This window comes from Cryptococcus neoformans, chromosome 1, assembly GCF_000149385.1.
Source record: "Cryptococcus neoformans var. neoformans B-3501A chromosome 1, whole genome shotgun sequence".
In the NCBI taxonomy this organism is placed as follows: Eukaryota; Fungi; Basidiomycota; class Tremellomycetes; order Tremellales; family Cryptococcaceae; genus Cryptococcus; species Cryptococcus deneoformans.
The window spans coordinates 1,474,575-1,499,574 of NC_009177.1; the positions used below are offsets into that span (position 1 = coordinate 1,474,575).

The 25,000-nt window shown below is 46.6% G+C and overlaps 9 protein-coding genes across 9 annotated transcripts in view; 3 read left to right on the forward strand and 6 right to left on the reverse strand.

Moving 5' to 3' along the window:
• Positions 1–615, reverse strand: part of CNBA5350 (hypothetical protein) — a gene marked incomplete at both ends in the record, with an annotated part of 1,675 nt that extends 1,060 nt beyond the window's left edge. The window contains 2 exons of the mRNA XM_772745.1: positions 1–451; positions 502–615. The exon at positions 1–451 is cut by the window's left edge and continues 352 nt beyond it. Coding sequence (XP_777838.1) covers positions 1–451; positions 502–615 — 565 coding nt within the window. The remainder of the gene's footprint in view (positions 452–501) is intronic.
• A 450-nt stretch (positions 616–1,065) lies between these two features.
• CNBA5360 (hypothetical protein) lies at positions 1,066–3,981 on the forward strand (the record flags this gene model as incomplete). Its single annotated transcript, XM_772746.1, has 3 exons — positions 1,066–2,760; positions 2,817–3,497; positions 3,559–3,981. 3 exons carry the CDS (start codon positions 1,066–1,068, stop codon positions 3,979–3,981), a joined length of 2,799 nt encoding a protein of 932 aa, XP_777839.1.
• Positions 3,982–4,346: 365 nt separating this feature from the next.
• CNBA5370 (hypothetical protein) lies at positions 4,347–6,817 on the forward strand (the record flags this gene model as incomplete). The annotated part of the gene is made up of 7 exons (XM_772747.1): positions 4,347–4,600; positions 4,652–4,713; positions 4,763–5,042; positions 5,101–5,161; positions 5,226–5,344; positions 5,399–5,488; positions 5,542–6,817. 7 exons carry the CDS (start codon positions 4,347–4,349, stop codon positions 6,815–6,817), a joined length of 2,142 nt encoding a protein of 713 aa, XP_777840.1.
• A 903-nt stretch (positions 6,818–7,720) lies between these two features.
• CNBA5380 (hypothetical protein) lies at positions 7,721–10,919 on the forward strand (the record flags this gene model as incomplete). The annotated part of the gene is made up of 16 exons (XM_772748.1): positions 7,721–7,767; positions 7,847–7,857; positions 7,911–7,957; positions 8,014–8,091; positions 8,150–8,323; positions 8,374–8,493; positions 8,540–8,656; positions 8,709–8,832; positions 8,889–9,193; positions 9,237–9,331; positions 9,387–9,575; positions 9,626–9,983; positions 10,036–10,205; positions 10,254–10,283; positions 10,333–10,513; positions 10,566–10,919. 16 exons carry the CDS (start codon positions 7,721–7,723, stop codon positions 10,917–10,919), a joined length of 2,400 nt encoding a protein of 799 aa, XP_777841.1.
• A 163-nt stretch (positions 10,920–11,082) lies between these two features.
• On the reverse strand, positions 11,083–11,601 carry CNBA5390 (hypothetical protein; the record flags this gene model as incomplete). The annotated part of the gene is made up of 3 exons (XM_772749.1): positions 11,083–11,196; positions 11,255–11,431; positions 11,497–11,601. The coding sequence occupies 3 exons, from the start codon at positions 11,599–11,601 to the stop codon at positions 11,083–11,085; spliced, it is 396 nt and encodes a 131-aa protein (XP_777842.1).
• A 2,195-nt stretch (positions 11,602–13,796) lies between these two features.
• On the reverse strand, positions 13,797–16,624 carry CNBA5400 (hypothetical protein; the record flags this gene model as incomplete). The annotated part of the gene is made up of 10 exons (XM_772750.1): positions 13,797–14,239; positions 14,282–14,367; positions 14,415–14,809; positions 14,857–14,928; positions 14,990–15,010; positions 15,080–15,146; positions 15,218–15,477; positions 15,524–15,625; positions 15,672–15,917; positions 15,989–16,624. 10 exons carry the CDS (start codon positions 16,622–16,624, stop codon positions 13,797–13,799), a joined length of 2,328 nt encoding a protein of 775 aa, XP_777843.1.
• Positions 16,625–17,866: 1,242 nt separating this feature from the next.
• CNBA5410 (hypothetical protein) lies at positions 17,867–20,401 on the reverse strand (the record flags this gene model as incomplete). The annotated part of the gene is made up of 8 exons (XM_772751.1): positions 17,867–18,283; positions 18,333–18,707; positions 18,758–19,174; positions 19,233–19,612; positions 19,784–19,816; positions 19,873–20,014; positions 20,064–20,197; positions 20,251–20,401. The coding sequence occupies 8 exons, from the start codon at positions 20,399–20,401 to the stop codon at positions 17,867–17,869; spliced, it is 2,049 nt and encodes a 682-aa protein (XP_777844.1).
• A 569-nt stretch (positions 20,402–20,970) lies between these two features.
• On the reverse strand, positions 20,971–22,255 carry CNBA5420 (hypothetical protein; the record flags this gene model as incomplete). Its single annotated transcript, XM_772752.1, has 5 exons — positions 20,971–21,327; positions 21,387–21,480; positions 21,529–21,764; positions 21,815–21,887; positions 21,945–22,255. The coding sequence occupies 5 exons, from the start codon at positions 22,253–22,255 to the stop codon at positions 20,971–20,973; spliced, it is 1,071 nt and encodes a 356-aa protein (XP_777845.1).
• Positions 22,256–23,534: 1,279 nt separating this feature from the next.
• CNBA5430 (hypothetical protein) lies at positions 23,535–24,163 on the reverse strand (the record flags this gene model as incomplete). Its single annotated transcript, XM_772753.1, has 2 exons — positions 23,535–23,994; positions 24,063–24,163. 2 exons carry the CDS (start codon positions 24,161–24,163, stop codon positions 23,535–23,537), a joined length of 561 nt encoding a protein of 186 aa, XP_777846.1.
• Positions 24,164–25,000: the final 837 nt, after the last annotated feature.

Below are 25,000 nucleotides of genomic sequence, written 5' to 3' on the forward strand. Positions count from 1 at the left end.
TTTCGTCCTCTTCCATGGTGGTCTCCAAGCCGCTTGTAGGTCCGTAAGCTCTCTGGCTGGTCGGAACGAGAGACTCAGCAGAGACAGACGTCCTCCGGCCGAGAGCGTATGAAGGCACGGGCGGATCATCCTGAGCCCCGTGCGATTGAGACTTCTCGCCGAACGGGGAATTGCCAAATGGCATACCACCTCCTTCACTAAAGGGACTGCGGTCATCAGTACGAAGTACGCCAGAAGAGGCGCTGAAAGGCGTGGAGAACAGTGGCTGGACTGAGAGATTAGATTCTGTCGGAACTGTGGCTCTGCGAGCTGTGGGGCCGAAAGGCGAGTCGGAGGGACCCATCTCGGAGAAGGGAGAGAGAGTGTGTGGCGGAAGACTACCAAAGTTGGTAGCGTTGAAGGCCAGAGTGCCGGGATGGGCTTGCCTTGTGGATGCGTTGGAATTTTGTCGCTACCGGATGGAAGTCAGTTAAATAGAGCAACATATGTAGGCGTACGAACCTCTTGACGGAGCTTGTGCTGGAACCAATCTGCGCCCCACTGAAGGACATCTGTAGGATTGTCGAGGGCGATGTCCCTGTTCAGGTCATTGAGTATATCGGTCCAGGAGGACATGATGTATGGTCTCCTTTGTTGAGCATATATATGTATAAAGGTGGAGTAGAGCCGTGGAGGAATGAGGCAGGGAGATCACCCGTCTCCGGTGGCCTGATCCACCCAGGAACCCTACTATAATAGTTAGTAGTCGTCGGTGCATGATTACAGGGAACTATTTCGGACACCCCCCCTATTTCTTTTGGGACACCCCCCCTCCTTCTACTTTGGGTAATTTTGACAGAGCAGCCGATAGATAACACCATGGACCCTGCAGCGCATCCCTGAGGCCCTTATGCCTGTTATTTACGTAATTAGTTCAGATGATATTGTCGCGTGCGCCAGACTGCAACATTTTACAAAAGTAACGAACAACAAACGCGTTTTTTTCTCTAATAACGCGCCTCCTTTTTGCTGTCATTTAAATACTTTTCATCCTCCTAAGAAACTTATAACGTATTCGAAAACATCATGGCTTCGACTGATTTGCACTCTTCGGATCCTCTTTCTCCCCAACCCGGTATCTGCCCACCTTCTCCTATTATCCGCGTCCCAGAGGCCGAAATATACTCGGGACATCAATCAATGGCGTTTGATTTTGATGAAGGTAATCTCCATGCCATGGAAGGTTCGGATTCATCGGAAGTCTCCAATATTGCCGACGAAGAGGATAGTGAGGATGACATTATCCAGGCTCCCATTGACTCCTTCAACGACGACGAGATGATCTCTACCCCTGGGTTCGACGAGCAAGCGTACTACCAATCTAAAGATGAGTGTAAAGGCGCTGTCCAGGCTTACGCAGCCTCACAAGGCTTCGCTGCTGTTATTAGGCGGAGCAAAAGGAAGAAGCCAACGAAAACTCACAAAGAGGGCAGAGAATTGATACAATACTCGTGCATCTTTGGAGACGAGTATCGCTGCACACGAGGGGACAGTTTCAAAGATGTGCGCATTAGGACTATACAGACCGTAAAAAATGGATGCCCTTTTGCTGCTGTGGCTTGGGAGATGGCAGAGGCAGAGGTAAAAGAGCATGGTGGAGACAAATGTTGGACTTGGAAGGTCGTGAATGCCTCGCACAATCATCCGCCTGTCGCCAATATTGGAATTGCACTTCTTCGGCGTGCTTCGCGGACGCCTGAAGCCAAAGAGCTGATCAACACGTTGATCGACAGCCGGACTCCATTCCCCTCCATCATCAGTACCATGTCTCAGCGTTTCCCAACGGTAATGTTGACATCGGAAGACTTGCATCGTCTCGCCTTTCGTCGTCGTGCAGATCTCCGTGCTGGCTCCAGTGCAAGTGCTGCTTGTATTCGGCAATTAGTGAGCAATGATGAGCTCCATCGTCCGTTTGTCAACACACGCGATGAACTCATTGGTTTGGTTTACACCAAGCGAACTGCTCGCGCACTGATTCACCGATTTCCCGAAGTCCTTTTCTTCGACTGCACATACAAGACGAACCTGTACCGGATGCCCATGCTCCATATCGTCGGATCCACATCGACAGGTATGACATACACTGCAGGAGTCATCTTGATGTTGCGTGAAACCACAAACTGGTATACCCAAGCTCTCAATTCGTTCTTCGAACTTGTCGGCAAACCGGATGTCAAGGTTGTCATTACCGATCGTGACCCAGCACTCATCAACGCTCTCATGTCTGTCCTCCCCAAGGCTTACCGCTTCTCCTGCTTCTGGCATCTTCAAGAAAATGTCAAAAGCAATATAAGGCCCTGTTTCGTTGACGAAGAGAACATCGTCATGGCTGTCTCGAATTTCTGCAAAGCTTGGGTACGGTATTGTGTACATGCAAAATCGGATGAGCAGCTTGAGGAAGGTTATCGGAAGATGGAAGAACTTTATCCTGGTCAGAAATATGCTCGAGCGATCTCGTATATCCGGGGTTTGGATGAAATCAAGGAGCGCTTTGTACATGCCTATATCAACAAGCAACTTCACTTCGGACAAACCGGTAATTCACGCTTAGAAGGTCAGCACGCAACTCTTAAGAAATCAATTGACACCAAGTACGGTGATCTTCTGCTTGTCATTGGGTCTCTAAGTACGTATTTTGATCAGCAGTGGTTGAAAATTTTGAAAAGAATTGAGCTCGAGAGAACGAGGTGTGCTACACATATTCCCAGTACTTTTGTTCGGGTATGTTCCTTCCTTCTTTCTGTCCTTTTTGTAATCGTGCTGATATAATTGTTTAGTTAAAAGGCTCCATATCCCGCGCTGCAATGAAGCTTCTTGCTGAGCAGTTGACTTTGGCCAAAAGATATTTGGGTGATTACGATGAAGGTGTCGATGACTTTGAAGAATCACACCCGTGCAGTGGCTCGTTTACAAAATCCCATGGATTGCCCTGCGCCCATCGTCTCATTAGCTTCGTCCGGGAAAGAAGACACCTTGAAAAGGATCACATTCATCCTCACTGGCGTCTCGGGTCTGCCGCAAGTCTCAAAAGATACCTTGACCATATTAACAGACTTGTTGGCACCCCAGATACATCAGTCATACGGCTGGATGATGTATTTGACTTCGGTGAGGACCAAGAACTTATCCTCGATCCACCCATTTTAAGCACCAAGCGGGGAAGGAAGGCCCCTAATCCACCAGTGTTGCAGGAAGACCGGATGTCGGCACCTTCAGGAAGGTACTTGACTCAGTCAGAAAGAATTATGGGGGCTGGATTGACCCAGCGAAAAAAAGGGCGCTGTAAACACTGCCAAAGTTCCACTCACTATACCAAAGACTGTGCGCGTGTTCAAGCGTCTCGAAGGGTCGACAAAAACCAAGAAGCTGAGAATGCAGGTGAAGACAGAAGAGTTCTTGTCCCAGATAGCGATGATGAGGAAGGAAATGAGGAAGATCTTGTCGAGGTACCGAATGAAGTTGGTCCTTTCATTCAAAGATTAGCCCAACTCGATGACCTTGCGCTTACATATTTTATAGCCCAATCTTCGTCCAAAAAAGCATTCTCGGTCACAATATCCTGCCCCCTCTCAAATATATCCGTCACATGCTGTTCAAATGCAGCATCTTCCTCCTGAACCCTCGGTCCCCCAATTACCCCCTTCTTCCCAATTCTATCCACCATTATCACAATACTATCCCCCTGCTCCACAGCATTACCCAACTTCAAAATACCATGTGCCTCCTACCCAGTATATCCCTTACAACCAAGTATTATTCCACAATCATTCCGAAGCCCCAACTCCCTATCATTACCCTTCTGTTAGTGGATACAATAATCTCCAATCTCCTCAAATTTACCAATACAACTTAGAGAATAATGTGGGCAAGGATGCGAGCATTCGATCGCAGGAGGATAGTATTATAATGCAGCGAGGGAGAGATCGACATAGCTGGGAATGAAGGCGAAGGAAGAATGAATAGATGTCGAAAGAGGAATAGATGTCACAAGAAGAATAGATGTTTATAATATTAGAGGACTGAATTTACTATGCACGAAAAAGAACATTTAGTTACGTAAATAACAGGCATAAGGGCCTCAGGGATGCACTGCAGGGTCCATGGTGTTATCTATCGGCTGCTCTGTCAAAATTACCCAAAGTAGAAGGAGGGGGGGTGTCCCAAAAGAAATAGGGGGGGTGTCCGAAATAGTTCCCCGCGCTCAGGTCACCAAGTAATCATCTCGACAGCAAGAAACATGATGCCTCCGGCAGTAATAATAATGTGCATTGCTTCCGTACATTGACTCCTAATAACAACGTAGAACCATGCCCGCGGGCCCTGTAACGTCTCTAGAAGACACCGATGACCAAGCCGCCCAGCTCATACGGCACATTGACATATATTACGACGACAACACCCATGGAGCTCAGTGCGGTCCTCATGATCCTACAGCAAGGCAGAGTGAGCAACAACTCGTCAATATGCCCATCAGACTTGCCGAGTCCGTCGAGGAGCAACACTGTATACCAGCGCTGCCAGTGGACGCGAAAGACACGTTGGAAAACGACCAATCACACGAGTAAGCGACGACAGACCCAAGAAGGTTACAGGAGGGACTGACGTAAAGCAGGCTCGCTATAAGAATACAAGGCTTACTGCAGGAGGTGAATACTATCCTTGACCGTACATTTGGTACGTTATCTACTTACTCTTTCCAACATAATTGACGACTGTTTCATAGAGACCGAAGAACTTCGGCATACATTGCACGGTACCACCGATGGCAAAGAACTCCTTATTCGCGTCGAACCCATAATCATCTCCATCTCCTCCTCCATGGCACCGATCAAAACCTCAATCGATAGTCTGAGAGAAGATATATCCAACTACAAAGGTGATGACTCCCTTCGTCTTAGCGCTGAACTGGAAGAACTTGAGAGAGAGTACAGGAAGGCAGATGATAAACAAAGACGGTTGAAGCTAGAAGTCAAAGAAAATGAGTGGTCACAAGAATTTCAGACGTGAGTATCGGGCCTTACAAACTCTATATATTGCCCAAAAAACTAAATCCTTTTCCAGCTCTGCAGATCAAGCTGATGCTTTGATGGAACCTCTGCAACAGAGCCTCGCTAGCTGTCAGGTCGGTAGACAAAACTTCATCGATATCACATATCTCACCTTTCCTGATCTGATCTTCATTGCAGGAGTTTCTCGAGCGACTACATCGTTCCCGGAATCCAATACCAAATGAATCAGATTTTGAAGGACAACTCAGCACTGAGGGATTTCAGCGTATTGTCAGCGACCATGAGTCACTGGTAATGTAAGTGATTTCAGTACGTATAGCTGTATATCAGCTGACATATTGACTATCAAGGACATACGTGCCAAGTACCGCCCGGATGATGAAAAAGCTAGATAAGGATCTTCAGGAGCGAAGAATCGACAATGGAGCCGCATTAAGACGGTGAGTAGCGAAATGGTTGCTCTGAAGGGATATTGACTTCTGAAGCAATTTAGATTCAATGATTTAAACCAGAAATGGTGCAGCATCCAATATCAACTCAGAGAGTTAGAGAAGCAACTCCAGGCGGCGAGTCACGAAATAGGCTTGCCGGGACATTTTTCGTCTGCAGACATGGAGGTTCTTACGGATGAGGCATTTTCAACACAACAATTTGAGGTTGATAATCATCAGTCTTCCAGTAGCGCAGACAGGGAAGTTGCCACTCATTCGACTACCTCTCCTCGGGTATCCTCCTTTCCTGCCACCTCCGTTAGGAGATCTCCTGAAAAGTCGCAGGCAGTTAGGTTGTTACATATAAACGACAGTCCGAAAGTTGGCAATCGTCGATCATTGGGTAGTCAAGCTTCTGCCACCTCCGGTAACTCCTCAATTACTGCTGGGAACCTTTTTGAGAAACCACGGTGGAACTCTTCTCCCAAAGTTTTCGAAGTGGCAACAACTACAGCAAATCGCACTCGTCTACCTCCTCACGTCTCGCGCCCTCTAAGTCCCACCCCCAACAGTGCGTCACTGACCCCCACGTCTTCCAGGGTACGTGCCAGGACGTCAAGTCACAAAAGCCAGAACATTGAAACCGCATCTGGAACGGTGTCTGCGCGAGATGAATTATCCGACGTGCAGCATACACATAATTCGCGACTGTCTTCTAACAAAGGTCAATCCCACCTTGAGCATGCCCGGATGGGTCTCAAGACCCCTGAATCAGGAAGACCGCGCCTGTCTAGCACATTTTCCGCACTTCAGCCGCGGCTATCCTCGGGCATGTCTGCACTCACGACCAGTGATCGTCAATACTCCCATGCGACCCTTAACGCCGCTCACGTCTCACGGCGGGGTCATAGTCGCCCACCGCCCTCATCATTCCATCCTCCCACACCTGCTCCACGTCCATCGTCTCGATTATCGACAGCGTCATATTCCAATTTCGATCACTCAGTACTGACCCCTTTCCGACCGAGCCATTGGGATGAGCTTGACAAAGATGTGCAGAGGATCATAGTCGAGGAAGGTTTCCAAAGTCACTTTACGGCTAGAGTGGATCAGCCTTTGAAAAAGGGTCAGCGCATGGCCGAGGGCCAAGATTGGAAAGGCGAGTTCGTCTTCGGTGCCGGTCGGAAACCTACGCCGGTGAAAAGGATAGAGCTAAGTGGAAGGAAACCTGGCTTAGAAAAGCGTGTCAAAGTGATGGTGAAAGAGGGTGGGAGATGGATTGAACTGGCGGAGGTACTAAGAGACAGAAAAGATACGATAGAACTTTTATCGCCGTGAACGTCTTGGAAGAGCATTCTAGTAGGTGTGTAAAATCTGTTGTATAACGAAATTAAGAACCATACCGCCAATACGTACATCTATTTGAATACGATTCTCTTATAGAGACCTGCTTCATGTCATCATCATACATCTTAATTCATTACTCTCTAGCAAATCATTTGGAGTAAGATTCCTAGGCCCAACAGTCCCTGGCGTGCATATCCCATCTGACACGTGTCTATATGTTAGCGGGCTGTGATACTGATCCCTTCTTCCGGGCTACAACCCAACACTAGCAATATATTTATTGGCTAAGCGGACACACGAGCGACCTACTACCACCGCCGAACAGCTTGTCCGATTATTGCTTTCATCGCTGAGTATCCCTAATAGGAGGATGGTACTACCACTATTACGAAGTTTCTGCATGCTAACTCTTGGCTGATGCATATGGGTCCGATATATTATCTGTTTGTAAATAACCAACAATGCGCTCGATTCTCCTGGCCTCTGTTGGAAAAGTAGTAAGTATAAGTCCTCGTGTGGGTATCTTTTATGCCAAAGCATGTAGTAAATACAACGAACAATACCCGCCGGAGAAAAGTAAATGTCGCAGTTATGAACTTCCATTACCTCGATACCATTCCATACAAAAAAGATAATAAACAAAAACATGTAAGTAAAGTACATCTGAAATGAAACAAATAAACTGTTATTCGTCACTTGGGTTGTAAAATTAATTTCCGAAGATTTAAAAAATCAGTGCCATTATTTGACATGCAGTGGTGATGACCTCCACCGTACTGGACGTTGTTCTCTGCCAACAAGTACGTACTTTATACCACATATGTGCTTAATCATCGTCCTTGTAACTTCACCTACTTCGAACGCTCCGTCTTACCCTATTACAGCACGCTAAACATGAAGTTTATGCTTGGCGATCTTCCCGTTCTGTTCCCTTATGATCGGTATGTCGTCTCTTACCACAACCCTCGCAGCGGTCAACGTCATACAAGTAGCCACAGTAACTGACAACATTTGCCTCAGGCTGTATCCCGGTCTGTATCTTGGCCAGTTATTGGGGGTTCAAAGCTTACATGGCCCATCGCAGAGCAATACTCCTACATGGCTGACCTGAAAACAACATTGGACGCAGGAGTAAGTCAGGTTGCCACTTCTTTCGAGAAGACCATTTGACACAGTGGCACGAATAGGGACATTGTGTACTTGAAATGCCCTCGGGAACAGGAAAAACCGTATCCCTGCTATCTCTGATCATTGCCTATATGCAAGTAGGTATATAGCAGCTGGTTGACCGAATGACACCTACTCATATATCTCACTATGTAGTTTTACCCTAATAAACGGAAACTGATTTACTGCTCACGGACAGTTCCGGAAATAGAGAAGGCTTTAGCGGAACTCAAGCGATTGATGATGTACCGCGCAGAGATGGGGGCAAATGATGGTGATTTCAGAGGACTGGGATTGACGAGTCGGCGGAATCTTTGTCTTCACCCGGAAGTCAGTGTTGAATGTCTGTCTGATTAGCAAAAGGCTCACAGACTTAACAGGTCAGCAAAGAGAAAAAAGGCAAAATAGTTGATTCGCGGTGCAGGGATCTCACCTCAGCGTTCGCTTGTGAAAAAGGGAGGGCTGACCCGGGGAGCGTACCATTATGTAGTTTCCATGAGGTATGTTCCCTCAGTGACTGACCTTAGGGCTGACAGATGTGCTCAGGAGTTGAACAATTACGAGCCCGGGAATCTTATACCCCCAGGCGTCTATACTCTGGATGATGTTAAGAAGTATGGCCAAGAAAAGGGTGTCTGTCCGTACTTTACGATCAGAAGAATGGTGAGTAGAGTTCATAGTGCAACGCTCCTAAGGCTAATTATCAGAAATGAAGTTGCCTTTCCTCGACGTTATGATATACTCCTTCCATTATCTTCTGGATCCAAAGGTCGCAGAGCAGGTGTCCGCTGAAATGAGCAAGGAGAGCATTGTGATATTTGATGAAGCACACAACATTGGTTAGGATCTATGTTGAGATAGCCGATTTGCGGATTAATACTTACATTGCGTTCAGATAATGTCTGTATCGAGTCCCTATCCATCGACTTGACGAGGCCAATGTTGGATTCGGCCGCAAGAAGCGTCAATAAACTTAGTGACAAGATTGCGGAAATCAAGGAGACTGATGCGAAGAAGCTGGAGGATGAGTACGCAAAACTAGTCGAAGGTCTGCAAGAAGCCAACGAGCGAGTGGAAGATGACGACATGCTCGTCAGTCCGGTTCTGTCAAAAGACATGGTGGATGAAGCTATACCTGGGAACATTCGAAAGGCGGAGCATTTTATAGCTTTCCTCAAACGATTCATTGAATATCTCAAGGTAATGATACCCTAGAACGAACAGGCAGGACTGACTTCCACAGACTAGGATGCGCGTGCTGCATGTTGTAGCAGAGACACCTCAATCATTCCTAGCGCATCTGAAAGAAATAACATATATTGATCAACGGCCTCTCAAGTAAGTGGTGATTTAGTTAACATCTTATGCAGTGTGGCTTATGTTGCTTATCCAGATTTGCTTCCGAGCGCCTTACTTGTTTGGTTCGCACATTGGAATTGACAAACTTGGAAGAACATTCTGCGCTGCAAAAGGTTGCTGGTTTTGGGACCCTTGTTGCCACTTACGAAAAAGGATTCCTACTGATCCTCGAGCCTTACGAAACCGAGCACGCCACAGTGCCTAACCCCATTTTTCATTTCACGTAAGTTCATCATGAAGGACAACCAAAACAAGGCGCTAAATTTACCACAGTTGTCTTGACCCATCGCTCGCTATAGCGCCCGTCTTTGACCGTTTTGCCTCAGTGGTCATCACTTCCGGTACCATATCTCCCCTCGACATGTACCCCAAAATGTTACAATTCCAACCTGTTATGGAACAGTCGTATCCTATGACCCTCACCCGAAACGCTTTTTTACCAATGGTTATAACTCGAGGCAGTGATCAAGTCCCAATTTCCTCCAGATTTGAGGTTAGAAATGATCCTGCAGTCGTACGAAATTTTGGAAGCATCTTGATTGAAATGGCACGGACTGTCCCTGATGGAGTGGTGGCATTCTTTCCCAGTTATCTATATATGGAATCTATTGTTTCAGCTTGGTATGACATGGTGAGGATGTTTCTTATCATTTTACCTTGAAAACTGAAAGCACTGCATATAGGGCATTCTAAGTGAGGTGTGGAAGCATAAGCTACTGTTCGTGGAAACTCCAGACGCCATGGAAACGAGCATAGCCCTCAGGAATTATCGCGAGGCATGTAATAATGGAAGAGGGGCTGTCCTTCTCTCTGTGGCGCGAGGAAAGGTGTCCGAAGGAATTGATTTCGACCAGTATGTAGACATCGCTGGGCGCTATTATGGTGACTAACCTATTATCAGCAATTATGGGCGAGCTGTTATTATGTTTGGGTATGTTCAACACACAAAATTCTGTTCCTTTGGTTGACCTTGTGCTCAGCATTCCCTATCAATACACGGAATCACGTATTCTCAAAGCTCGGCTGGAGTTTCTTCGAGATAATCATAGGATCCGAGAAAACGATTATCTTACTTTCGACGCTATGCGACATGCTGCCCAATGCGTTGGTCGTGTGTTGCGAGGGAAGACCGACTGGGGTCTGATGGTCTTTGCGGACAAGGTGAGGATGGAATTCCGAACGTTGAATACTTCCAGCTTAACTCTTATAATAGCGATTTGCGAGACAAGACAAGAGGGCAAAACTTCCGAAATGGATCAACAGTTATATTACGGAGGCCCATTCCAACTTGTCCACGGATGTGGCTGTTTCGCTGGCCAAAAAGTTCATACGTCAAATCTCGCAACCATTTGATCACACACAGACAGGGATATCTTTATGGACTCTTGAGGACATAGAGGAGAGGCAAAGACGGGATAAGGATGAAGCTGAAAGGGTCGAAATGACACAATCAGCAGCAATTAGAGAGAGTGCCGCCGAGGAGAATGACCATGCTCCGCTTGCTAGCGATTACATGGAGATTGACGACGCCGAGTTGGCGGGGCTGTCTATACCCATAGATGAATAATCGGGAGCTAAATAATCGAGTTTGGTGGATTGTGAACTTTTGTTGTAGAAAAGTGCGGATGGATTAATACTGTCACAGCAACCACGCGCTCACAGAGGACATAATCAGTGATCAAGGGCTTGCATACTATGAGGTCAACTACGTTAGACCCCATTCCTCCCATCTAATACGTAGGCTCAATCTGCGAGGGCTCATCTCGACTAGCATAGAACTTTTCGAGGAAAGTTTTGGGTTGAGGCGGATTGTCGTACTTTTTGAACCAATGCATTACATGGGGCTACAATAGGAAAAATGAGCCTACCACAGCTGATGAATACATGTGGAATGCAACCCACCACTTGCTTCCATACGTTCATTGTCTCCTGATACTCTTGGTGGTTTTTGAGCAACATCACGTTCATCACGGAGAGGTCGGTAATTGTGTCTCGGTTTCGTTCAAAGTCTTGTCTGATTTTCATTCGCACAAGGGATGGAGAAACATGAAGACCGTACAGCTGGACGATGTCAGGAGCCTGCAGAAAAATGTGTGTTAATAGAAGCTAGAGAGTTGGGAATAGAAGTAAACGAAAGCGCCTACCGATCTATACCAAGTTCGATAGGCAGACAATGAGGCTCGTCGGGCCTCGTCCCACGACGAAACGCTGGATGTCGCTTTTGCGAGCCTAGCGGGGATGGTAGTCATTGTGGTTGGATCAGCTGTAAGTAGACGGATGGTAGTTTATAAGCAAGGTGATTCTCAATGAAAAGATCTGGAGCTGCGAAAAGCGTAATGTGTACAAAGAGCGACGAGGATGGTACTAGAGGGAGTGCAGAATAATGCGGCAAACCATTAGTTGCGGGATCAAAACTGACGAATCGGCGTCGTCCCTTTGTGAGATGCGAGCCGTGTTACCAACTTGCCATCCGGCGCACCACGGGTGACTGGCAGACTTTTCGTGTTTGCAAACGAGATCATCCTCGGGATGCCACAGAGAGGAAGTAGGGATGAGATATGAACTGGTTGCAGCGAGAGGGGTTGAGGGGACAAACATCCCGTTCGGAAAACCACAGTCCACACCAACGGGCCCCGCCCTCATACCTCGACGGCTGCTCCCTACGTCCTGGAAGCTGGATCCTTCCCGACTCAACCACCGACAACTCCCGGCCACACCAGTTAGAATCTCTCCGCTTTGTGGTCCCCCAACCGCTGCCACCCCCATCAGGCTTCATCAGAGTACGGCAAATAGAGTTCGAACTCCCCGGACTTCGGGGGAAGGGGAAGAAACATCGAGTAGCTGAAGAATGAGGAGGCAAGCGGAATTGGATCTAGATGCCATAGCAGAAGAGGTTAGGGAGCTGACAGAGAACGGAGCAATCACAGACGAGACAGCTAGGCCACCTACAAGCTCAAGCGAGACCAGATCTCACCAACATCACAGACGTGCCAGCCGAACTCCAGCCAGCTGAAGAACTCGCTATTGACAAGGTACACACCGACTTCTCCGCGGCCAACCTGGCTCCCCTCTTACCATATTCTTAGTCGTAACAAAATCTTTCCATCGCGAAGACAAAAGGACGACCAAGCGTGGAGACAGATGAAACAATGGAGGGCGAACAACATGGGGACAACCGAGTAGAGGCGGAGAGGATGGGAGGCATATAATGTGGAAGGGTGGACCAGCGGAAGGGGAATCCCACAACCTGGGCGAACATTCGTAAGTCGGATAACCCCCCATCTTTAATACAACAAAGTTATCGATTTTTGTGCTTTTTTGTAGCTACAGCGAGTACCAGCGATCGTTAACTTCTTTCTTTCTGTACCTGTGCGTATCCTTTTAACTGGGTCGTTTGGCATTCCCTATAGCAACAAATGATACCTGTAGACGGGTCTGTTTGCTCATTGGCCCTCCTGGGGGTATGATAGTACCCGCTGCAATCAGCACGTCCATTTTGGCCATGGATTTCGGCAAATACTACTCCATTCTCCGATGTATGCCACCATTTGCCATAAACTCCTTTGTCTCTGATTGCATTCAGGACAGGTTCAACATCATTTCCTTCCAACGAGAAAGGGGACAGTGAAACACGGGACGGGGAAGAGGACAGCATTTGCTGTGCTTTGGAGGGTAAGCGGTCACTATTTTTTCAATTAAGATGAACAACAAAGATTTGTCCGCATGCAGATTATATAGGACGAAGATGTCATATGCTATATACATGGCACCTGACGCTGCGCTTCCGGTAGAGCACTAACTACTCCTGAAATATCTTTAATGTACAACATGAAGTCTTAGGCATTACATGAAGCATCAAGCGTGATCAAGCGTTACGCTATCATCATAAAATGAATTAGCTAGCGGTACAAATGTGCATATGTGGTAGTATCAGGCATCACACGAGACAGACATTTTCTATTGTCGGAGGATCGGATGGGAAATATGGTTTTTCATGCTTTATCCTTCCCTCGCAGTTGTACTTATGGGGTCCATCATAATATCAGTTTGGATAATATATAGCTGACGTAGTACAAAGATTTACTGTATGACTGCAAAGCAAAGGATTAGCGCTATATCTGGTTACTGATGAAGGCATGGTCAAAGTAATTTGTGACTAAAACCATACATCCACAGTCGTCATTACATATTTTTAAACTAAAACCAATCTATTCGAAGTTACAACCCTATGGTACGAAGAAGTAAAAAGAAGAGCGGCCAACTTGTTGACAAGACCGAGCGCACCAGTACTGTCTAAGCTATACAACGTCTTTGAATTGCTATGAGTTATAACATATAGACGGAGACCTGGATACAAAAAGACCGAGGTAGACTTACACATCTATCTCCTAATAGTAGATATCTTCGCCGCCTCGTCCTGCTCATTAGAACATCCATCTGACTTCTATCTAATCCCTCCATTACCTACAGAACGGGTTGCTCGGGTTCTGTTCTCGTCCCTATTTTCTGTCCATGCGCTTATAGTGTCATTGCTTTCACTGGCGCTCGTCCACTCCCCTTCCGAGGTCATCCCTGATCCTGCTGCACTTTGCACCATCACGTCGGCACCAGTGCCTTCGGTACCACTCGGAGGGTAAGGAGATAAAGCCAATTTGAGGGAATCATTCGTCACTTGGTCCATCACATGAGCATGTGGAGAACCAGAATGACGGGAACGAGAGGATGCAAGCGTAGTCGACAGATCGATTTCCATCCCAGATTCCCATTTGGTAATCGCCCTAATAGGGCCAGCAAAGTGTCGATCTCCGTAGCATTTCCAAGTCACATAGCACATGATACCTGTTCCGGTAATAATTACAGGCGACCAGGACATAGTACCTGACTCTACTTAGCCAAATTAAGTTGATAACAGTGAAAAGTATAACTTACTTGCTTTAACTGGCGTAGATCCAGGGAATGTCTGAGTAACAACCAACCCAAGTGCGTATAACAAGCCAACTATCGCTACAGGTTTGCTAGTTCTCAGGTCAGCCAGGAGTTAGAAGGTCATAATTTGACATACCTCCACTTCCTCAAAGACCACAAACTCCTTCCCTCTGTTTGCAAATTGATCCTTGATACGAGGTAGAGTGAAATGGGTATGGCGTACCCTACATAACTCAGAGTACATGCTGTGACAGCCAGTACTGAGTACAGTGTCGACTCGCTGGCTAAGGTAAGGCATGCAAAGGGCAAGCATAGAATCACAACGAGCCAAACAGCGAATACGGGCCGGCGATGAGAATTAGTTTTTCTGATGATTGATGAGAAAGGCATGCCATTTTCCCGAGCCAGGGCGAATACAAATCGCGAAGATGCCTGTAACTGGGCCAGGACTTGCAAGATGAGAACGATGACCATCAAGCAACAAACTGTTATTGCCCCTGGCTTTGAAATTGCCTTCGTGAGGATATATCCCTATACAAAAAAGTTAGGGACATGAGACAACCGCAGACAAGACTTACAAAAGCAAAAGAATGAGATTTCACAGTAGCAGCGTCTTCCGGGGATATGGACAATAGCAGCAAGACGATAGACTACAAAGGACATGTTAAACAGCTGGAAGAATGGGAATGTATGTTGGCGCGTTGCACTCACGATATAGCCCAGAACGTAAGTCTATGACAATACCATAATACATCAGCAATCTTGCTAATAAAGAAAAACAAAAGCTGAAAAAAAACTCACACCAATAACCGACGTCGTCATGGCGTTTGGGACATTTCTCGAAGGATTTTGTGTTTCCTCCGCCATACTATATGTAGCTGTTAATTTCCAGGTCCAAGCACCGCGATCTCAACAGGTCTCAGTCAAGCAAGAACTCACTGGGCAGAAGCATCTGCGCCACTGGCAATCGACGTGTATTGCCAGCCTAATATATAGACGTAAGGTTTAGAGCTCCAGCCTGTCGTGTTGTAAAATTGCTTGAACATCTCTCCAGGATCGTGTTTTGTAGCGTTTGTCGCCAAGAGTGTTATACACAATACAAGCCACATGGAAAACCCAAAAGCACCTGAACAAAGCCAAAAACAATGCGACTGTCCCCAACCAGTAGAGCCAATCAAACCAACGATGACAAGAACCCCCTGTAGTAGATTAGCATAGTTAATCGTGCATCGCATGGTCACCTACTAAAAAGAGCAGACAGTTGTGCCAGTTTCTCTTTTGGTAATCCAGAGACAAACTAATGGTTCCGACCACTATGTTCGCAATTTCCCACGTCACTAGCAACAGCTGAGCCGTTGTTAGCAGACACACCTCATATCCAAGTTCATCTTACATTTCCAACATGGCCCCCCATGACAAAGCCGCTTACTATCCACGCCCATCCTCTTTCACCACCGATACCGCCTCTCGCAGCTTTCCAAGACCATGAAAACATTGCCCCAGCTACGGGATATGCTGAGGCAAGTTCAGACAGGGTAAGAGTCATGAAATAAGTCAATACGCCGGAAATGGGCCAGGCAACAAGGATCATAACGGGCCCTCCGTAGTTGTAAGTACCAGACACAGCAAAGATGGTGCCCTTAAGATTAAGAGTAGTGTCAGCCCATAACGCAATATTGATACATGTTGTAGCGTAAGTGGAGTGCTTACCTGCAATGCGCCGATATTTAGCCAACTGATAGCCAGACTGGACCAAAAAGTGTAATCTCTGCCCAAAACCGCGTTGTACCCTAATGCCTGCAGCCTTTGGGCGTCGATATCTTCCTGTGATGCCGAACCCCTGCTCTCATTCTGCCTCAAGTCCATCCCAAATTTGACGGCAGGAGGAGAGGGTAGATGTGAAAGTTCAGTGACAGGGGAAATCGCATCTCCACTAATTTTGCGGGACGGCTGGTTTGATATCTGATCATGACGGATGGTTATAGGTGGAGCTGGTATGGGTCTGGAGGAATAGGGTATGTCGTGTGATTTTGTCATTGATAAGGTTGGGTTTGGTAAAAGATATGATGAAGAATGAGAGGAGACGGATATCCGGCGTACTGACGATGTAGGAGTATCGCCTGGTAACGGGATATGTAAATCGCTGCCAAGTGGCGGGTCGTATACTGCATCTGACAGTTTGCGCGTTGATGTATGTGAAATGGGTATGGATTGGTTGTCGGGAGTATCGAGGTCATTGCAGGAATTACAAGGAGTGGGAGGAATGGTGAAGGATGTAGAGGACTCGAGATAAGCCGTCTCATCCTGTGAAGCCACGACAGAGGATGGAGGAAGCCGTTTCGACATGGCTAAGAGGGTAAGAAATTGGAAGTTTTCAAATCACCTACACACAGTTGACGGGTGGACTCCGATACCCAAGCACGGAAAATCGAGGTAATCGGTTACAAGAGCCCAATACTGATTAGATTAGTGATCCTCCAGGCGGCAGGCAAATGGATATGTTTCAGAGTCGAGATTGGAGTCTCGCACGAACTGCTGAGACCATTTCCTTTCGATACTATGTCCACTGGTCGAGGCTTCGCAGGTACGATGAAAGGCAAGAAGGATAGAATTTCTAGTCTTTATTGCTGTTCGTTTGTCGTTGCTTGATAGTGCGTGATCGCTTCTGTTCGTATACCAAGCTGAGAACTGGCGTTTTGAATGCTGTCAACTTTGGGTTTCAGGGGTGTGAGCCTCTTCGTTCGAAGGGATATCCTGAGTTGATACTGAGAGACTTCGAAGAGATCTTGAGAGTGTATTGTGCAGCAGCACGAAGGAGAAGAGCACGTCCATAATGTAGCAGCAACATTAATAATTCACTTTAATTATCTTTATTATTTAGTATTTATTTATTTTGCCTTCTTCCCAGTCGTCGGTCACCGCCGATAAGAAGGAGGAGGCTCCTCGCGGAAGACCGCCGGAAGAAGAGAAGAGAAGACCGTGACGGACGCATCTATAACCGTCGTCCTCGTTATTTTTGTGACTTTGCAATTTTCATCTGTACCTTCAGCTCCGCTACATAATGCGTTGATAACGGTATCAACCAAGATAGAAATGCATGCCGTGATGCATGCCGTACGTTCTTATCTATTTTACTCCCGCCTATAACGAATTATAAAGCTTCGTTATTTGAGTACCAATACCCATTATTTTCTCTCTTCTGGATCTTTCTCGCAAGAAGTTCTCCACGAGGCTTGGAAGGGGGTATTATGGTATCTTCACCATCCTACTTACCTATAGATTAAAGTTTATACAATAAAGGCAAACCATCGTTCGCTACATCTTTTTGCCGCACCTATTATACATAGTATTACCTGAAATGTTGTACGTCGTATAGTTCGCGTTGTACACAAGGACGACTATTGAATAAAAAATCAGCATAAGAAACTGGATTTACCGGACTGATTTAGAAGCGTATTTGTGACACATCTTTGTTTTGTTGTTTGTTAATATTCATACATTTGTTAATTGTTACTGAAAGGACAATCGCTAATAAGAGCTACACGAGACATTTTGAACAAAGAAAGCGAAAATTCTTCGAATTGTTGCCTATGCAGCGATGTGTGAGACTTCTCTGTCCCAAACCCTATGATTGGCAACACCGTCCAAAAATTGTTTGGCAAATTGTGCAGAGTGGAGAGTAGGGTTGATTGGTGCGAACACGACACCATTCTCCTGCACCACGCTGGATTCTGTCTTGACTTTGGGGCTAAATTCTCCAGGAAGACATGTGTCAACCAACCATTGCGTAGCATTGCCGACTGCCCCAACCGCCTTCAGATGCATGTAGGCCTCTCGAGCTGCGTGAATGAGGCGACCAACTTTGAGCTTGGATAAAAAGGCATTATCAGGGCCGCCAGCGAAGATAAGAGCGTCGAAATATGTGGATCGGCAACCTTCGAAAGTAAACTCCGTAGTGAATGACTGGCCATCAGAAGCTTCAACAGGACCGAGAGTCGGACCGACCTAGAGATATCAATACAAATTCACAGTGAGGTACTGTATTGGCACTCACAAACTTTACCATACATCCAGCAGCTTTGAAAGCTGCAAGAAGGGGAGCGACTTGCGAGTAAACGTACCCTGGCACAAGGAAGATACCAATTTTTCTCCCGGCAGCAGTGAAGATTTGATTTTTACCCGTAATCTGAGACAGATATTCTGTCCTCTTACCATGGTTGGGTTTGGCTTCAGGCAGACTGAGATGAGGGAAGCCGGAATGGACTGCGGTAGCAAGTCCATGGTCGATTTCATTGATACAGTTGATGACATTTTGTATGACCAAATTGTCAGTACAGTGTGAAAGTTCAAATTTATACGCGTCAATGATATGCTTCTTTTCTACATCACTCATAGAGTTCCAGAAAAGAGTGGCTTGTGAGGAATGATCCTGCGCCTTATCAGCAATACTGACTGACAAATACACACTGAGAGACACACGTTGAATTTGGGGGCCTGAACTCGTTCTTTAATACCAGACACCTTTGCAGGATAGCTTTTAAAACCTCCCTCCTTAGGCGATGTAAGAGGGAGATTTTCATTCCTGTTTGGATGATAAGGCGTTCTATTGTTCTTACTAAACATGCTCATTTGACCCTCTCGCATAGTGGTCATGAAGGGACAAACAGGCCTGTTCACAGGGATGTGTTTCCAATTGATGCCCAGGCGAGATACCTGCGTATCAGGATAGGAAAAGTTTCGACCAGCTAGAAGGGGATCATCGGTAAAGTCCATGCCGGGAACGATGTGCTGAGTACAGAAAGCAACCTGCTCAACTTCACTAAAGTAGTCGACAGGATTGCGGTTGAGTGTGAGGGTACCGATTTTTTGAACCGGCACAAGCTCGTCAGGGATAAGCTATGTAGGTGGTGAGTGCTTGATAATCCCATTTGAGTTAAAGAGAAGTAAGAAATACCTTGGTGGCATCAAGGAGATCAAAATCAAATTTGTGCTCATCTTCTTCTTTAATCAGCTGCACACCCAAATCCCACTTGGCGTACGTTCCAGCTTCGATTGCGTCCCAAAGATCTCTTCGGTGAAAATCAGGGTCCTGCCCTGCAATCTTCAAGGCCTCATCCCACACAAGAGAGTGAGTACCAAGGTGAGGTATCCAATGATATTTAACGAAGGTACTTTTACCTTCCTCATTGATGAGTCGGAAAGTATGAACGCCAAACCCTTGCATCATACGGTACGATCGAGGAATCGCCCGATCAGACGTGATCCATTGCTGCATGTGAAGAGCGGGCTTGTGAAGAGACATGAAGTCCCAAGCATTGTCGTGAGCTGTCTGGGCTTGAGGAATCTCATTGTGAGGTTCGGGTTTTATCGCATGGACGACATCCGGAAACTTGATTCCATCCTAGGGGCATGAATCAGCCAGCGGGCCCTGTGATACTATAATAGGGTACTTGCTGTTCCCATCATCAGTAAAAATTGAGTGGCCACCGAGTAATGACGACTTACCATTAATGAAGAACACTGGTATGTTATTGCCGACTACGTGAGATATGATCAGTAATAAGTTGTCGAAGGCGTAAAAAAAGACAGCTTACCGATATCCCAGTTTCCTTCGTCCGTATAAAGTCTTGTGGCAAATCCACGGACATCACGCACTGTGTCAGCGCTTCCCCGAGAACCAGCAACAGTGCTGAACCGAACATAGGCTGGTACGACCTTACTGGTGTCCGTCAAAACCTTAAAAAGCCAGTTAACATCGGCTAGAATGATGAGTAAGTTGACAAACCTTCGCAGTGGTGATGCCAGTCAGCGGGGTGTGAAGCTTGAATTCTCCGAAAGCGCCCGCCCCCCGGGCGTGAACTACACGCTCTGGAATGCGTTCGTGATCAAAATGCTGAATCTTTTCACGGTTATGGAAGTCTAATGAGACGTGTTAGATTATCGTAAGCCCGCGCACAAGATTAGAAGCCTACCTTCCAGTAGAGTGGGTCCCCTCGCGCCGGCTCGAAGGGAATTGTCCGTGTCTGACACCTTGACCCCGAAATACGTAGTGTAAGGGGTCTTATCGTCTTGGTCGATGGTGTATTCAGCCATCTGACGATATTTGGCGTCGCCTGTAACCATATTGGCGGCTATACTTGAATCAGCCCCATCTACATAAAGACTCAATCTCCTGACCTTGGTTTAACATCTGAGACATGTTGTTGGTTGTTGCTGCACAAATAACTCGGAATGGTGAATGGGGGCTATTTTGTGGGACATGATACTTTTATATGCTATACGTGAATAGCAGTACAAGTTCTCGCCTCGCTTCCATTTGTATGACGATATGTTATCGCATACGCATATGGTGAATAATGCAACGAAGAAACAAGTCTCATCATCGTCATGTCAACAATGAGAACAACTGCGTGAAAAGAACTGACCAATTAAAGACTTGCTTTCACGCACCAGAGTACGTCATTAGCGGTAGCTCGACGTCATTTATCGGTTTTTTTGGCGGTAGCGCTGGTGAAAAAGTAAAAAATCTTCCGACAGATTTGGAAACCATATACACATAATAATGGGCGGAAAAGTGATACGTTTGAGGAGCGGACAAGAAGTCAATTCGAAGCGTCCGTCCATCATAATAATGCATCAACTAGGCCCACAAATATACATCTTCGGTATCTCTTGATGTTATTGCAGATGGTCTATTGAACGACCCCTTGTACAAATAATCTAACAAGTTCGACGCTCTCTGCAGGCTTTTCCGCATGCACCCAATGTCCAGTATCAAGCACCTCTAATCTCATCTGAGGGAAAAAACTGCCAGCCACTGGAATATTACGCTTGTTCAAGTATTTTGACTGTTCAGCTTTTATCAAAAGGACCGGACCGTTCCATTGAGGTGATTCGGAACTGACAGGAGGTGGGGGAGAGTAAGGGAAGTCCCCAATTTGAGGTATGGCAGCTGAGAGCAGAGACAAAGGAATGCGAAAGGTGAGGTGTGGAGAAGGGCTCTTCGAAAGGCGAGTGTTGGTTAGGAGAAACTGGCGAATAGCGAGAACCTAATCATGTGAACTTCATCAGAGGACAAGTATCCGCGAAAAACACAAACAAGACGTACAGGCTCAGTCTTTTGTAGAATAACATCGGCCTCCTGCTTTGTTTTGACTCGAGCCCTTTCAATGTCCATCATTGCATTTATGTACGAAGCAAACCTTTGTGATGCATCAGCAGCGGCAGCGCCTCGGTTGAGGAGTACTCACTCGGGAGAGATTTTCCCCTTAGCAGGGGACATGTCCACACTGATCAGTGACCGTAAAGGGCTGTTAAGATCACTATTCAATGCTAGGGCCATAGCCGCTTTGCCGCCCATGGAATGTCCGAGCAAATTAACGCCGGAAGTAAGCTTGTGGGATACAAGAAAATGATGTATATCCGCAGCCATCGCTGAGTAACTGTGCGGTGAAGCATGCGGAGACTGCCCATGATTGCGAAGATCCTACAATGTGGTTAGATTCAGTCCTTCAGTGCGTATGGCGCATGATATACCAGAGTGTATACAGGCATACCCAGCTTTACAGCAAAGGCTTTTGCCAGTGATCTCCAGTTTTGTTTCGATCCACTATAGAACCGCAATCAGCTACGTATCTCTGAGCAGGGGATTGGATATGAAACATACAATAAACCATGGCAGATGACAAGACTCTGCCCGACAGCTTCAGAAAAAGGATTCGGAGGCTCAACGACCTCGTAAGCAAGCTGAACTGGGACCTGTTCCTCAATACTTGGAGTTTGGCGGTGGGAGTAGGAATGGAAATGATACACCCCTATTTGAGGACCAATAAGTCGGGCAGTGTGCGTTGAGGAGGATGTTGCACGACCCAACGGAAATGTAGAGATACATCGAGCGATGGCTGGGGAGACACGCGGGGTAAGTGTTGGTAAAATGACGGGCGCATGGAGAGTGTTTCTGATCAAGGACAAACTCATCTTCTTAGATGGAAAAGGACGAAGGGAAGAACAAGTGATGATGCGAGCATTTACGGATCGAATGTACCAGCTGCCCTGCACCCCAGCTGCCGGTTAATTATTTATTTAGTTATTCAACACCACTTATTAACACGCCGGTTGAGGAGGCGACCGTGACGGAAAAGAGTACGACGCAGTAATATAATAAGGTAAGTAAACCACCTGTCACCTAAAAATGCCTGTCACATAATCATTTGTATGGGAGCCAGATTGATAGACTGATTCTTGTATTATTATATATGTGTGCGAGTGTAAGGCACCTAGCCAGCCTACAAACTGCCCGATGCAACTGATCCCTCCTTCGCTCTTTACAACGCAAAGAACTACCCTTCGCACCATCCCTGGTCTTTGTCTCTTCAAATGTAGTCTACAAGACCGATGCACCTTTCATACCATCTAGTAATGCGTCTATGTCTTTGCCCACCTCATCTTTTAGTTCATAACAGATTGACCGAAATGGTGTTCAAGGGCATCGTCCATACGATAGCTTTTGTGACATTGTTGAGGATGCATTATGACCGTTCGCGGAGGCTTTAAAGCGCCGCCGATGTAGACGAAAAGGTATGGGGCGCAATGTTGGGCACTGCGAGCCGCCGATGTTATTAGCCCATAGAAAGAAAGGACTTTCTCGAGACGCCTGGGCCCGTACGCTGCCTTGGATTTTCATTTCATCCCGTCCCTTGAGGAGTCCGGCTGCTGCTCGACCAGTTCGCCTCACCGGCACGTTTGTAAACGTTGGGTAGACACTTCTTCCACTTAATAAGGGAAGATATACCAGGAGCACACAATGATTCACGTAAACAAGAAGTGTTTTAAGAGGATGACCGCCATCTCGGCCTCCTAAGGCGCTGAAATCCATAAGGCTGAATAATGTGCTCGATCTCTCTACCTCCATTTATCTCCTGTCCTCTAAAGAGTGCCGGAGGTGGAGAGGAGGTTAAGTGGCGATAGCCGGGTGACACGTATACAATGTCTCAAAAGTCCAGTTGAGCGGAACTGGGGTTGGTGAGAACAAACGACAAGCGTCTAGGAAATTTTGCATTAGAGAAAAAGGGCGTTTGTCCTCAAGCTCGACATCGATAAGTTTCATTGTACTGAAGTCTGTTTGATTCGTTTTCTTGAGATTGATCCTTTCGACTTTTACCCTTCTGGCTCCAGCAAACACTTGTGCAATACGCCTCGTATTAGGCATTTGATACCGTAACATCGATTGACCATTACGTTCGTTACAAACGGGTCACTATGATGATGATGCAGCCGGATTGGAAGCTCTTTTGGGGCTAGAGGGGGTACTGTTGACGACAGTTGTAGTAGTAGTAGGGGTTTCCCGGTTTCGACCCGAAATTGCTTCTTTTGCCAGAGCAGTGGCACTACAACCTAGCTTCGTCTCAACATCGACATTTTTCACCGCCTCTTGGGACTCTTCCCCCAAGTTAATCTTTCCAAACGCTTGGCTAAGGTCATCATCCAAGTCAACCTTATCCTTATCTATGCTGGCGCGGTCTTTGGTGGCTGGTTCTGTCGTAAGAGTCTGCCTCGCCTTCGTTGAAACCGGCGGACCGAGTTTTGGTGATCGCAAAGAAATCTGCGGATTGGCTGCAGCATAACTTGGATCACGCGCCGCTCGTCGAGCAGAACGAAAAAGACCGATGTCTTCCTGAGGGGTGAAGCCTGGCCGAATTTTTATGGGCTTCCGGACACTAAGGGAAAACGCCAAAGAAGGACGTTCAGCAAATGGCCTAAAAGGGTGCGGAACAACCAGGCTCACCTCCCATCGGCTCGTCGCGACTCGGGCACTATTCGTTCAGCAGTAGTGGAATCTATAATGATTCCGGAAGCGTTTTTCTTGTTGGGCGGAGTGTGAGACATGGTTGCGAGACTAAATGAAGCGAGGGACCGAAACACAGACCCAACAAAATGATATGGCACTTAAGTGTCAAGGCGAAGAGAGCCGTGGTTTATTCCGTCCAGTAATGGAGTATCACTTGTTCTCTCGCTGCTTGTTCTGAATATTTATTATTAGCGCCCGCTGACGAACCCACAGATGAAGGAAGTAAACGTAAAAAGAATGGGCTGGACGCCGCTGGGCGCTGGGGACCTGGGGTTATATGATGTGATTACGCGACAATATTACGTATGGATTAACTTCGTTGTTGCAGATATGGGAATATGAACGATTCGGCTACGTATTAATTGAATTTCTACTCAGTCTGCGTGACTGACGAACAGCATCTTCCGGCATCCTTATTATACTTCTTACGTATAAGTACTTCTCATTCAAACCGGTTCGAAGAGTTGCAGTCACTATAATTGCACACTCGACAAGCCCCACAGTACGTCTCTGCTATGTATACCGTCCATTCTGATAAATACTGTCTGTCATCGACTATTGGTCCTCTACTCACAATGACTGTCATCTCGGGTCGTGGAACACAAGCATCCCCTTCTTCAGAATCCGTTATCTCTGTTCCGTCTGTCTTAGATGCTTCTTCTAATTCGTTCAGAAGTGTCAAATCAACCATTTATTCTTCCAGCCAAGGCCGTAATGAAGTGTTTGCGCCTTGCGGCAGGGACGTTCAGCTGGTTAACTATTTCCGTGACAGAAATATCATCTATGTCCTCCATTTCGGACGACAATCGTTCGATCCCGCCAATGGATTCTATGGCACCAAGTCATAAATCAAGATGGGCCAAGCAGAGGGCAAA